General features: G+C 35.8%; 1 protein-coding gene across 2 annotated transcripts in view; it reads left to right on the top strand.

Annotated features, from left to right (window-relative positions):
• LOC150096979 (uncharacterized) overlaps positions 1 to 14,737 on the top strand; it is a 255,783-nt gene that overhangs the window by 130,547 nt on the left and 110,499 nt on the right. For both annotated transcript variants that reach the window (XM_090408126.1, XM_090408125.1), the window contains exon 6: positions 12,337 to 12,409. In XM_090408126.1, the coding sequence (XP_090264252.1) occupies positions 12,337 to 12,409 (73 nt within the window). The remainder of the gene's footprint in view (positions 1 to 12,336; positions 12,410 to 14,737) is intronic.

The raw sequence follows: 14,737 nt of genomic DNA, 5'->3' as shown, positions 1-14,737 counted from the left end.
AGAAGGAGTAGCCATAGTATTCAACACAAAATGCGAAGCTAATCTTCTTGAATGGCAGTCAGTCTCAAGTAGAGTAATGTGGGCAAATATGAGAATGGGGAACTGGACAATGAGACTTATTTGTGCCTATGGTCCCACAGAAGGTTCTACTAAAGTAGAAGTGGAGGAATTGCCTGAATATAACATTTTGTATTTATTGCTCAGAAAGATCTCACCAGTTTGAGGCTTTAGAAAAAGCAACTGACACAATGAAAAAGGAAAAGTTGGTCCTTGTTGGGGATCTAAATAGCAGAGTAGGAAATGATCATGAAATATACAAAAATATTTTGGGAAAATTTGGAGAAAAGAGCAAAGCTAATAATAATGGCAAATATCTGTTAGATTTCTGCTCAGGACATGGACTGGTTATTACTAACATATTGTTTCAATGTAAAAATGTGCACAAATTCACATGGAGAGAAGAGGTAAGGAATAAGAAAAGTCTCATTGACTATGCTATTGTTGATAGTGATGTTTTCTCCATGGTGCAGGACACCAGAGTGTACAGAGGATTTGAAATTAGAAGCGATCACTATTTAGTCTTGAGCAGGATAAAATTGAATTTAATATTGAAAAGAATAACATTTAAGAAAGTTTTAAAGCGAATAAAAGTTGAGCAGCTCTCAGATGTGAACTGTAGACTAAAATACAAAAAATTATTGAAGAAAAAATGAAAGAGTTTGAGAACAGGAATCAAACCTTGGAGATTCAGTGGCAAACTCTGAAGAAAACATTGATTGATTCTGCCAGAGAGGCATGTGGTGAGGTTGTGTGCAAGGATAAAAAAATCAGAACTCCCTGGTGGACATAGGAAGTTAAAGAGGCAGTGAAGGAAAAGAAGAAAGCATATCAAAAGTTCCTGGTAAATAAGTCAGCTTGTGCTCTTAGAGAATACAGAGACAAATCTAAGAAAGCTAAACAGTGTGTAAAACTAGCTAAACAAAAGTCATGGGAAGACTTTGGCAAGAATATAGAAAATAAATATCAAGAAGGTGGCAAAATATTCTGGAGTTTGTTGAAGAAGCTTAGGAATGGAGGAAAGAGTGCTGTAAAAGGAGTTAGAGATGATAAAGGTGACATGAAAATGGGAGAAAATGATATCCTTGAAGTATGGAGTAATTACTTTGATAAACTGCTAAATGAAACAAGCAGTGATGACAGCACAGTGGTAAAAAAACACTGACCAGGCATGCAGTCAGGAATACATATCCATACTTGAAGTAGAAAAAGCCATCAAAGGCTTGAAATGTGTCAAGGCAGCAGGGGTAGATGATATTCGACCAGAAATGCTGAAGTATGGTGGTATAAGAGTCTTACAGTGGCTGTACTGCATAGTTCAGAAAGCCTGGACAGAGGGACGAATTCCCGATGATTGGAGTGGAGCTCTCATAGTACCCATATATAAAAAGGGAAATAAAACTGAATGTGAGAATTACAGAGGTATTTCCCTAGTGAGTGTTCCTGGCAACATCTATGCAAGTATACTTGAGAAACGGTTGAGAAGAATTGTGGAAGAAAAGCTTGGTGAAGAACAAGCTAGATTCAGGCCAACTAGAGGCTGTCAGGATCGGATCTTCACTTATGACAAATAGTCGAGAAAGCATGGGAATATAACAAAGATCTGTATTTAAGTTTTGTCGATTTGGAAAAGGCATATAACAAGGTGCCAAGAGAGAAGCTATTCAATACGCTGCAGTTATATGGTGTCAATAGGGCATTATATCAAGCAATACTTAGTCTTTATTTGAGTTGTAAGTCAGCAGTTAGAATTGAAGGAAGTACAGGAAGATGTTTTAATGTTAAATCTGGTGTGAGACAAGGATGTACATTATCCCCTCTGTTATTCATTATCTATATGGATCACATTATGAAGGAAAGTGGTATTAAACATGATATCAAAATTGGAGATGTTAATGTCAGTTCTTTGCTTTATGCGGATAATGTTATACTTCTAAATAAATCCGCTACAAGTCTGCAAGATTCTCTGACTAAATCGAATAACTGTTGTAATAGATATGGTATGAAGGTCAACAATAAAAAGACGAAGACGATGAAAATAGGCAGAATCATTGAAAATGTCAACTATGTTGTGAATGGAGAACCTGTGAAACAAGTGAAACATTTCAGCTACTTAGGCACGATTTTTACTGAAGATGGTAAATTAAATATAGAAATAGACAACAGAATCGGCAAAGCTGGTATGGTAGGAAGTCAATTGAATAAATTCATATGGAATAAGAGAGAAATTAGTCGGAACACTAAATTAGCTGTATACAAGACAGTGTTCAAACCAGTTTTAACTTATGGATCTGAGAGCTGGATCAGAAGTAAAACACTTGACCAAAGACTAGAGACCGCAGATATGAGAGTCCTGAGAAAGATTAGAGGCGTGAACAGATGGCATCAATGGCAATATCATATTAAAAATGAGGATATTAGGAAAGAACTTGACATTGTCAACATCCAGGAATGTGTTAGCAGAGCTAATCTCATGTGGTATGGTCACTTAAACAGAATGGGCGAAGAAAGATTAGCAAAACAAGTGTTCTCTGCCAGGTTGGCAGCAAAATGACCCAGAGTAAGACCAAGATATGGGTGGATTGATACGGTACAAAGTGCCTTAGATGATAGAAATATAAGATCTGATAATGTTGGAGTCTTGACAACTAACAGACTGATTTGGAGGAAAATTGTAGATAGGAAGTTAGTAATGATGTAATTTTTTTCATGTAGTACTATCATATCGTGTACACCCCTTGAGGGTACATGGCAGGATTTGATGATGATCATCATTTCACCCATCTTTCTCTTTGCTAGTGTCTGCAGCCTACAAATTCTCAGTCTGTCTTCATGATCAGTATTCCATGAACTTTATCATTTTTGACACTCTCCTTTTTACTCCCTCCACTGTATCAAAATCACCACAGAAACCAAAAGACGAGGCCTGCTTGCGATAGTCCAAGTGAAGTCTTATCAAGGCTTTGTAAAGAGGCAAAATGACTTCGTAATCTTTACATGTCATGGTTCGTTTCAGCATTGCAATTATTCTCTGACTTGCATTTATGATCTTTGCTATGGGACCCTTGAATTATTCTCTGACTTGCATTTATGATCTTTGCTATGGGACCCTTGAACTTCAACGTCCTTCTATTCCAAGATCCCTTGTTTGATCAGTTTCTTCTAGCATAATCCCACCAATACAATACAATGGATATCTAATTACACCAGAGTGCATGACTTTACATTTATTAACATTTGAGTAACATTTGAGTAACATGGTCCAAGGAATGATCTTCGAGGCACACCACTGGTTACCTTGACTCTTGCAGATTCACCCCCCCCCCCAGCATATAAGAGTTCCTTATATCTGCTGATCAGTCATCCTCCTATCCATGCCAATAGTTTATAATCCAATCCCATATTTTCCAATTTACGTAACAGTATTCCATGCTGTATTCTGTCAAAAGAATCTGAGAAATCAAAAGTATCTGATGTTTCCATTCCCCTTGTCTAACTCAATGGTAGCATTATTATAGAATGTGAGCAAGTTGCTAAAACATGACTTTCCCTTAGTTAACCCATGTTGTTCGTTGCAAAGTAGAGATTCTCTGTCAACCCATTTCTGAATTAGAGCTCTAACGAACTTGTCCAAAAATATTCACAACCACTACTCCTATGATACTGATTGGCAATAGTAATGTAAAATAAAGTTGACTGTTGTAAAATAATATCGGTTGCTGCTATTGTGAATTTCTATTAATCTAATATCAATTTTCTATTTACTGTCAACCGCGCCTTATATTATTCTTTACACGTGCACTTTAAGCTTAACTTATTTCTTTTACTTTACTGAAATAAAATTATGCTCTGCTTAATATAGACCTCACTATTAATCCTTTATAATCATCTGTATGTTTGTACTGCTGTGGAATGACCTTCGTTTTCAGTCTATTCATGATAAGCAGGTTATCAACTCTCAAACTATGTAGTTTAGAAAAATTTATTATTTTTTTTTTTTTACGACTGCACCATTCTAAATTATAAATATAGCTTAAAAGTTTAAGTATGGAACATATACAAGATTAAGCTTAACATATACAATCCTTTATAGTTAGTCGTGGCAATTCTTACTTAAACAGTTTGTGCAACAGCTCTAGTATGGTACTTTCTCATACATAAGAGTTCTTCATACATACATCTTTTTCTTATGAATCACTTGCTTAATTAGATTACACATCCATTTCATTCCCACTCTATTTTTTGAACTCTTGGGACACATTCTAATAACACATAATTTAAGTATTTTTTAAACACCTCCCATACTCTGTCGATATCCTTCCTATCCAACAATTGATACCATAGCACAGGACCCAACATGCTCCTTAGGTGATCATAATTTCCTTCTTTGCAGTTCAGCCTGTAGCCATTTTTGAATTGAACATTCATAAACTTAGCAACTTCCCAAACGAATGCTACATGATTACTATCACCCACCAGAAGCAGAATAGTATGCCTTTTAACTGAATCCTCCCCTTTGACACTGTAATCAGATTTAACACTCTTCGACCACAAGTTCCTTCTCTCACATGCTGCTTGAGGAAGTTGTCTAGCAGCAGCTCAATAAAAATTAGATTCATTCATCTTGTGCAATTTCACAGCTACCCAATCAATGTTCGGATAATTAAAATATCTAATTATTATGGTTACTCTTTTCACACCCATCTTTATTTGGTGATACATTTCTTCATCACTAGCGACCTATCCACCAGGTCTCTAACAACACCCCATTATATATTTAATCTTGTTAGACTTCACCTCACAACAGATTGCTTCAAATTCACTGCCACATAACACTTGACAGATTTCAACTCAAACTGGATTCAAGTCATCTGATATCATTAGCAGAACACCCCTTCTCTCCTATCCTTTCTAAAAAAAATACTATACCCTTTGCACTCGATAATTGTATTCTGCTTCTGATAGTCGGGTCTCACTAATGCCTACAATATGAGGTTCCAATATATTTATCAAGGCAACGAACTCCTTTGTTTCTGATGCTCCTAGCATTTGTGTACAGATACCTGCATGATACAGTTCGACAATTTGCAGATCTCTGTTCTTATCTTATTCCTAACTTATGCAGACATCTTTACACTTGCTTGATAGATCTGAACTGCATGATTTCATAATAATTATTCTCTTTTTCATAATTTCCATAATAATAACCATTCCGATCATTAACATAGTTAGCTAACATTTTCACTCTTACACACAGATTCTTCTTACACACTGATTCCTCTCATCATAATTTAGTTTCTCTGACTCTGTGGTAGGTCTCATATCAATTAATAATTATTCAAGACTTTTAATGCCATATGCATTCAAGTGTGAGCAATCCCTCGTTATACAAATCCATTCTTCCCTCAAACTCACTCCACACATCCAAAAACTTACGTCCATTTCTTCTACACAGCCTACACGTTGAATTACTTGCTATTATTGCACTTCTTCGTAATTCATTTCCATCATATTCAAGTAATATACTAACGATTTTTACTTTTTTCTCTCTCTTGCTTCTTCCAACAACCTTTTCATATCCTTTCTCAATTAACTGACCCTTGCATGTCAACCAACTTCTGGTACAGTATCTTGTAATTGTACTTCATTTATCCACCCTTCAGTTATTAGAATGGCCTAGATTGCTTTCTTAGTGTGGTTGGATAAATGGTAGATTACTGTACACTAGTTTTAGCCTGTAGTTCTTTTCTCATTGCTTGCTATATCTGATATCTGGGATTTGAGTTCTGGCTTTGAGAATTGTTCAATTCCTGCACTACAGTTCTTTGATTTGTGACTCAGTTGACTTAAGAGTTATATTATCCTTTGTATCTTGTGAAACATGTTGCAAATGATATCATCCATATCCAAGAGACAAAAATTAAGGCCGTAGAAATAAATTTAAAGAATAGTGAAATGGGAGACTTTTAGTTGTGTGATCAGTTTTCTTTAATAGAAATGTAGGGAGAAGAATGGATTTGAGTTTTGTTCACCTATGCTATATGCAGAACAAGATTTTATATATTTCAAGCTATAAAATTATTATTCTGAATGTTGAAAAGGAAAGTATGTCAAGTTAGATGACTGTATCCTGGTGTGTATTAATGTAAAGAGATAAGCAATTTGTTATATTTGATGTATTCAAGGAGGTTTAATGATCAATGAGGATTTTTTTGACTGATGCCCTTAACTATTAAACAAGAATATATATATATCTTTTCTGACATTTAGTCATGTTCAATTCAAACAGTTTGTGAATTTTTTTTATGCTGAAGATTGGTTAAAATGAATAGTCTTTCCATTTATTTTTGAAGCTCTGAGGCAAATATGCCAAGATTTTAATCAGGTCATATTGAAAATACTCCATGCATGAAAGACACATTAGACATTGTTTTGCATAGTAACAGTCACTTTATTTACTTTACTGTAAATTCCTTTAATTAATTTTTTATATTTACTACTGTTCTTAAAATATTTTTTTAAATTAAGTGAATTCTCTTCCAAAAACCAGAGATTTTATTTTGCTGTCTGCTCACGAAAAATAGTATTTAAGCCTGAATATTTGTTTACTAATTCTGCATGGAGATGATATAGCATGCAAAGCTAAACAGTACGGTAAGTGTTTATCCCGGGAATTTAACTGGCTGAACTTCCTTAAAAGGTGTAGGGACAATGGAATCATGCCTACTTGTGTAAAGTTTAAAGCAAAATTACACTCACAGCATCTACAGATGCTCCAGCTTTGCTTTGTGAACAAGTCACTGCTACTCGTGCTAAATTATCTACTATTAATATGCCATTAGCTTTCTTCAAGTTGAACTATCCTCTATTCTCAACCCAAACTTTGGAGTATTCTGTTTGGTATTTCTGAGAAATCCTCTCATAAGAATTTCAGAAGATAAAGGACAAACATAAAAAATTTAATAATCTTCATAGTTCTTCTCAGCTGCAGTCAGCTATTACAAGTTGTCATTAACTTGTCATCAAAAATACTCAATGAGTGTGCCATTAAGTGTGCTTAGCCTTGGTCAGAACTTTGTAGTAGCACCTCAGCAAGTTCCTAGTTTATAAATCATGTGGCATATAGAAACATGGCATATGCAACTTATCTCCTAATGTTGCCCACATCAGGCTTGACATTGCTAAAAAGAAATCTCTCCAATAGCCAGCTGCACGCAGTACATAAAGTCAGCAAAGACAACAATATAATCATTATTAGAACTGACAAAGGTGATGCTACTGTTCTCATTTCCAGTGATCAGAAAATGAAAGTACTGCTTAGACTGCATCACTTATAAACCATTAGATTATGATCCCGCTAAGTCTCAATAGAAAACATTAAGAAGGCTTCTAAAATGAGTCGCTCTCAATTATAGTGAAGAATTTATGGAGACACAACACACGTTAGAATAATTACTTTACTCAACATAGGAAAGTAACATTAGACGTTTCGACCTCTGTATTGAGGCCATCATCAGGAAAAATACATATGTATAAGATACAAGCTGCATTGACACTGCACTATACAAAAGTAAAATGAATCTAAATGCTTGTTAATCTTTTAACCTAGCCTGACCTCTTATTGGTGGAGGGGATTAAATAAAATAAAAAAATTTAAATACAAATAAATTTAGAAATGTTTAATGTAGTTCCATTTTTAAGTCTTCTCGTATTGAGATTTTCTTCTGGGCTTGTTCTGGTTGTTATAAGGGTTGCAGATAGGTCCTCCACATTCTTGGAATGATTAATCCATCATTTTTGTTCGAATTTGGATAATGTTTCAGCATTTCACAATCTTCTTTGAATTTTCTCTCAAACCAGGTTTTGGTGCGGTGTAGGGACTTACTGCCTTTCCAGTCAATTCTGTGGTGTTTGGAGTGCATGGTCTGATAGGCCTGTTTTACCATAGTGGAGGTATTTAATGTGTTGTTTGTGTTAGTCTTTTCTAATTTGGATAGTGCGTCCTGTTTCCCCTATGTAAGGTAGGTTGCGGGTACATTGGATTTTGTAAACCCCTGGGTGGGCCAGGTATGGAAGAGGATCTTTGGAAGAGCTAAGTAAATTTCTTAATTTTGTCAGGGGGTTTGAAGGTAGTCTTAATGTTGTATTTAAGTAGTGTTCTATTTTTTCTGAAATACCTCTAATATAGGGTATGGCTATGGCATTCTGGTAATCTTTTTTTGTTTTTAGTGGCATTTTTATGGAGGATCTTGTGAACCATATTTTTATTGTAGCCATTTTTTACAAATGTTTGGCTAATGATTTCAAATTCTTGGTTCAGAGCTTGTTCATTAGAGCAAATTGTTTGGGCTCTGTGTTTGAGGGTTTTCCCACAAGAGGTCAGGCTAGGTTAAGATTAACAAGCATTTAGATTTATTTTACTTTTGTATAGTGCAGTGTCATGTACCTTATATCTTATACATATTTTTCCATGATGACCTCAATACAGAGGTCAAAACGTCGAATTTTACTTTCCTAATGTTAAGTATAGTAATTATTTTGACATGTGTGTTGTTTCTCCATAAATTCTTCACATCTTGGCCTCTAAAGTTAAAAAAAAAAAAAAAAAAAAAAAAAGAAAACTCAAACCTTTTAGTCTCCCTCCTCCCCTGGATATACAGATTGCGAAAAATTCATAAAGCCAACTATCCTTTCCATCCCATACTAATGCTACTGAATCTCCTCCTTTAAATTAGCCAAACAGTTATCTAATACTTTAATTCCACTTTCAGCCACCCTTTTTTATATTAAAAAAAAAATTCTTCAAATTTCAAATCCTTAATCCAAAATTTAGTTTTAAACAATAATGATGTCATGGATCTCTGACACTAAATTTATTGAAAAATGCTCTCCCCCTCTGACATTATTGATCTCTTTAATTTTGCTCTCCATACTGTTTTTTCAAGAAGGGCATTTATATAAACAGAGGGTATTTCCATGGGCTCCCCCCCCCCCCAGCCAATTTCTATATGGAGCATTTTGAAAAACATGCTCTTGATACTGCTAGTCTCAAACCTTCTTTTGGGTAAGATGTACTGATGATGTGTTTCCTATTTGGCAATATGTTTCAGAGACATTACTCTTTCCTTCTCCACCTCAACAATTCATCACCCTAGGATTTAGTTCACTGTTGAAAAAGAAACCAATAGCTTGTCTTTTTAAAATACCCTAATTGTACGTCTGCCAAATGACACTCTCCCTTTCATTTGCAATTTACAGAAAACTCACCTACACAGGTAGATACATATATAAACTTCCTTACCATTCCCTTAATGGTATTACTTAACAATATACCATCAAACCCGTGCCATTACTATTTCCTCTCATATAGTCTAATTTCATTTCTTCCACCTATTGTGTATTATTTCTTCCACTTGTGTGTTATTACAATTTTAACATTGTATTCCTGAAGATGTCTCCATGGCAGATGAAATATTGAAATGATTAAACCTACTGTTATGCTGTATTTATTCCATTAAATTGTATTATGAGCATTATCTAAAAATGAATCTTTCCCACTACCACTCAGGAGGACCATAAAATATCTCTTATCTCTGATAAATATTATTACAACTTTAATCTATCACTAAATCATTTACTTTCAGCACATACAAACAACATGTATAATGTGCATAAAGTTTGCACATTATACATGTTGTTATATATACATGATGAAATGCCCATCTCCCTTTTGCCTTCATGCAATACCAAAGTGTGCGAGGCCACATATCGATGGCAGCACAAACAACATTCACTGGAAACTGCTTGCTTTAAATCCACCTTCAGACTGGTAATGCTAAGGTGTTATTTCTTGCAGACTACTCTGTCAAGCTCCAACCACAATTTGAACACCAATGGATTCAGATAGGATGTGTGGCTGTGCACATTGGCCTCCAACCACTGTTGTGTTTTTGCCTTGTGTGCATTGGCTGAGTCCTGTTGGAAGGTTCATTGCCTACCATGAAATAAGGGGTTGTTCAGGGGCTGTACCCTGAACAACAGGGTACAGCCCCTGGTACAGTTCAAGTGTATCAAGACACAGTTCCAGCACAATGTTTTGATATAATTTGACAGAGGTTTTCACTCCTTTCTTGCAGAAATACTACTGGGATACCCTGATATGCTCTCCCCCCCACACACACACATGCACTAAACCATCACTTAATGGCCTCTCTGAAATTCTCAGTGATATGTGACCATCTGGGGTTTATACCCGATCGTTTTGGCAGTTAAAGAATCTTCAGTGGTGAAAATCTACTCATCTGTGAAAAGAATATCTCTGTCTGCATAACCACACCATCTCCCTCATTACAGCCAACTTTTCATTCTTCACATGTATCCTACTACTATTCTTTTTAATGTCACTTGTATACTCTCTCTCATTCCTGTCTTCTGCTGTGCCATCACACACATTTTCACATGTATTCCCTGCCCATCCTTCTCAACTCAACTGTCATACCGTGGCAACACACCTGCTGTCTTAACTCTCACTCCTTTCTTTTGCTACTTTCAATAATGTTCATTTCCTCCCTCATAACATACTTGTCTCCTTTATTCATTCCAGCTAAAACAGTTAACTCTTTCACTTTACTTTTGCATTCCACCTTGCTAATAGCATTAATCTTTGCACCTAGGAAGTATGATTTCATCATGCTTGTTCAAGCACACCTCTTATAATAGAAATGCTGTACAAGATTCTAATTAATTTTTCTTTCTCTCTTAATCAAGCATTCTTTTCTCACACTTCTGTCTCTCTGTTCTCAGCTGAACCACTCACCAGATGTGTCTTCATTTGCTTTAACTCATAATTCATCCTTTGTATCACTGTGCATAACCACACTATCTTATTCATTACAGCCAGCTATTCATTCTTTACATGTATCCTACTACTATTCTTTTTAATGTCACTTGTACTCTCTCTCAACATGACCTACACTTCTGACACTCAGTTTTGTAATATTTTTGGCACACATTTTCATCAGTCTTGCTTTCTAACCAAAGTCCATTCACCTTCGGTATGAGTACATTTCACAGACACTGTACTGAATGAAGTCCCTCTGGTCAAATTCCTTGAACAGTGATGCTTTGGAATGCATTGTTTTCTTTGCATTGATGCCATGCTATGTAAATTTTTGGTGCTGAAAGATAAGTTCTTTTTGGAAGTATTTATTGACAATTAAGTCATCCTTTTTGCATCATTTTATTTATGAGTGTTTGTTTGTTTGATTAACTGTAAAAGTGGTGGGCTTAATTTTCTTGTCTTTGCATTAGTGCATATGCCATGCTATGTAACTTGACATACAAAATAACTTGTATTAACTTATTTAAATTAAAAAAAAATTGACTTAAGTCTAATTAACCCCACAATATAATGTAGTTCTAGTACAATTTTTAACTAATATTTTCATTTTTCTAAATAACTTAGCTTTTGGAACTCTCTAAACTCAGGCCACATCCACTGAGCTACACAGGCTCTCAAGAGAGCCTGTGTAGCTCAGTGGATGTGGCGTTTGCACACCACAGTACTTGACTGCACGAAGGAAGACTTTCTTTTGAATCTAGGAAATTTTTGCTGGCATGGTTGGACAAGTGGTTAGCGTATCCGCTCTCCAGCTAAAAGGCTACGGGTTTGAATCCTGCCATGGGCATGGATGTTTGTTGATTGTCTGTGGAAATACTAGGGGTGGTAGTGTGCTGTAGATGCCGTTGGTGTAGTTGGTGAACTGAGTTGTGGAGACAGTTGTAGAGTAGGTTCCCTCTCTCTCTCTCTGAGTCTTTGGACTCCCTGGAAGTGTCATGTCATAATAATAAACACAGGAACTGCTACGAAATGCCATCTACTCAATGAAACCATGATATTTGATATTTGTTGCAAAGAGTTATTAAGTAAATCCGGGGCTAATTGGCTACTGCTGTAACAGGCCATTTTAAAATGCAAGAAAAAAAATGAATTATATAATTCATTAAGCTACTGATATTTCAACTGGATTTTAATTTCAGATGCAAACAAATCTTCAAATCACATTTTTGAGAAGAGAAAATATAAATGATTTTCAATAAATGCAGCATGACATGTTACTTAGAATGGGCACTTAGAAAAGGTAACCCATCAAATGGTTAAGAAATTATTCATATTTGATAAACCAAATTAGTTTATAGAAGTATATTTTGGCCTAGGATTGATATTATTCTTGAAAAATGTATTTGATTTGTTTCTTTACGGTAGTCTTTATTTTACAGGTTTCACAGCAGGTAATAATAGTCGTGGAGAAATTGCCAAAGATCAAACAACCCAGATGGCAGAATATGTAAAGTACTGTGTCATTTCTTATTATTTGTATAAAACATATATTTTAGTGTAGTTATATCATTAAAACTGCTTCTTTTATCTTTTATTTATTTATTTTTTTAAATCATTTCTTTATATGACATATCAATTGACTGTTTTGATTTTGACATCATCCTTTTAAGTTTTTTATTAAGCCCAGTGGCTTATTTCAGTCTCATTCCATTTTTTCCTTTGTCGTTCCTGACTTCTGTGTTCTTCAACTATGGGGGGGGGGGGTATTAGGATATCATTTTGGGTAGTCTTGAACTGTCCATTTTTTTTTTTTTCAATATGGACAGTTTAAGTATATTTTCAGCTTCAGTATATTATTACATATGGGCACCTCTATGGAGTCTATAAATGTATTGATGTAGTGTATCTCTCATTGCTAGAGAGAGAGAGAGAGAGAGATACACTTCATCAATACCTGTTGTATTTTGCCTTGAACTCATTCACCAACAAAGCACTAACAACTGACTCTGGCGATCCATTCCACTCATTCACCACTCTCCAAGCAAAAAATATATATATTTATCATGCCCTTGTTAACCAGACTTATTTCCATAGATGAAGAGGCTTGGACTCAGAGAGGCTCACTTGCCTCTGAATCCATTTTGAATCTCCAAGAAATCCAGGTGAACAAGTTTGTCCTCAACAATCCAGATGAGGCCTTATAAAGAAGAACAATAATCTGCTTATCTCTGCTTGTCAGGGTGTTCTTAAATTAGCAGGTAATCCTATCTGCTGCTTTAGCCACTTCTGCAGTGTGCTCTCAGAACTTCAACTCCCCATCCACCAACATCCCCAAATCCCTGGCTTCATCAGTTTCCTGAAGTACATTTCCATCAATATTATTATTATTATTATTACGGGTATCTCCATGGAGTCAGTAGACTCATCGCGGGAGACCCAAACTAGCAAAACAATATCTGTCATATCTCTTCTTGAATTCATTTACAGACGAAGAGCTCACAACTAAGTCAGGCAATGAATTCCACTCATTCACCACCCTCCAGGCAAAAAACCTTGTTCTGACACCTTTGTTAACCACACTCTTCTTTAATTTCCAGAGATGACCTCTTGTTCTTCCATCACTATCACACAGCTGAAACATTTCCCCTGCATCAATCCTATAAAAACCTTTTAGTAATTTGAATGTTTCTATCATATCACCTCTTCTTCGCCTATCAACCAATCTCTGCAATCCACAAGCTCTCAATCTATCAATGTAGGGAGTATTTTTTATATCACTCACCAACTTGGTCACTCTTCTCTGAACCCTCTCCACAGCCTCCTGATCTCCAAGGAATCCAGGTGACCAGACCTGAGCACAGTAATCCAAATGTGGAAGTATCAATGCTTTATAAAGGGGAATAATAACCTCTTTATCTCTGGATGTCAGTGTGTTCCTCAACAACCAAGTAATCCTATGTGCAATCTTGGACACCTTAGCAATGTGTCCTCTGAACTTCATCTCCCTATCTACCAATACCCCTAAGTCCCTAGCCTCATCAATCTCTTGGAGTACCTTTCCATCGATGTAGTACACAGCTGGTAATCTTTTAATCACAAAATGCATGACTTTACACTTTTCCACATTGAACTGACATCCATTTTCTTTTGCCCATTTTACCAGCTTATTTAAATCCTCCTGCAAACTTTCAACATCAGCTTGATTTTTTATTGCACTACACAACTTTGCATCATCAGCAAACAACTGAATATCTCCCTTTAAGCCGTTTCCTATATCATTTATATACAAATTAAACAACATTGGCCCAAGCACAGAGCCCTGAGGTACACCACTGGTCACCTGCCTCATTCTGGACTCGGCTCCTCCATACACCACCTTATGGTATCTCTCCCTGAGCCATTCTCCTATCCATATCACCAATTTAATATCCATTCCCATCTGCTCCAATTTGCGTAACAGTGTTCTATGGGGTATCCTGTCAAAAGCCTTAGCAAAATCCAGAAGTATCACTGTGTAGCCAGTTCCTTTGTCCAACTTGGATGTTATTCTATTATGAATGGTTAATAGATTGCTAAGGCAGGATCTACCTTTAACAAAACCATGTTGGCCTCTATAGAGTATCATATCCTGATCCACCCATTCTTGAATTTTGTCTTTAACCAACTTTTCCAATACTTTTACCACTACTCCTGAGATGGTGATTGGTCTGTAATTCAATACCGCAGTTTTAGAGCCACCCTTATGCAAAGGAACCACTTTGCCTAACTTCCACTCCCTAGGGACCATACCAGAGTTCAAACTTAAATTAAATATCCAGGTAAGAGGGGTTGACAATTCAT

The sequence above is a fragment of the Typopeltis vanoorti genome, chromosome 18, assembly GCF_054136105.1.
Source record: "Typopeltis vanoorti isolate ZY-2024b chromosome 18, IOZ_Tvanoo_1.0, whole genome shotgun sequence".
Classification (NCBI taxonomy): domain Eukaryota; kingdom Metazoa; phylum Arthropoda; class Arachnida; order Uropygi; family Thelyphonidae; genus Typopeltis; species Typopeltis vanoorti.
This window is presented reverse-complemented; position numbering and strand designations above follow the sequence as displayed.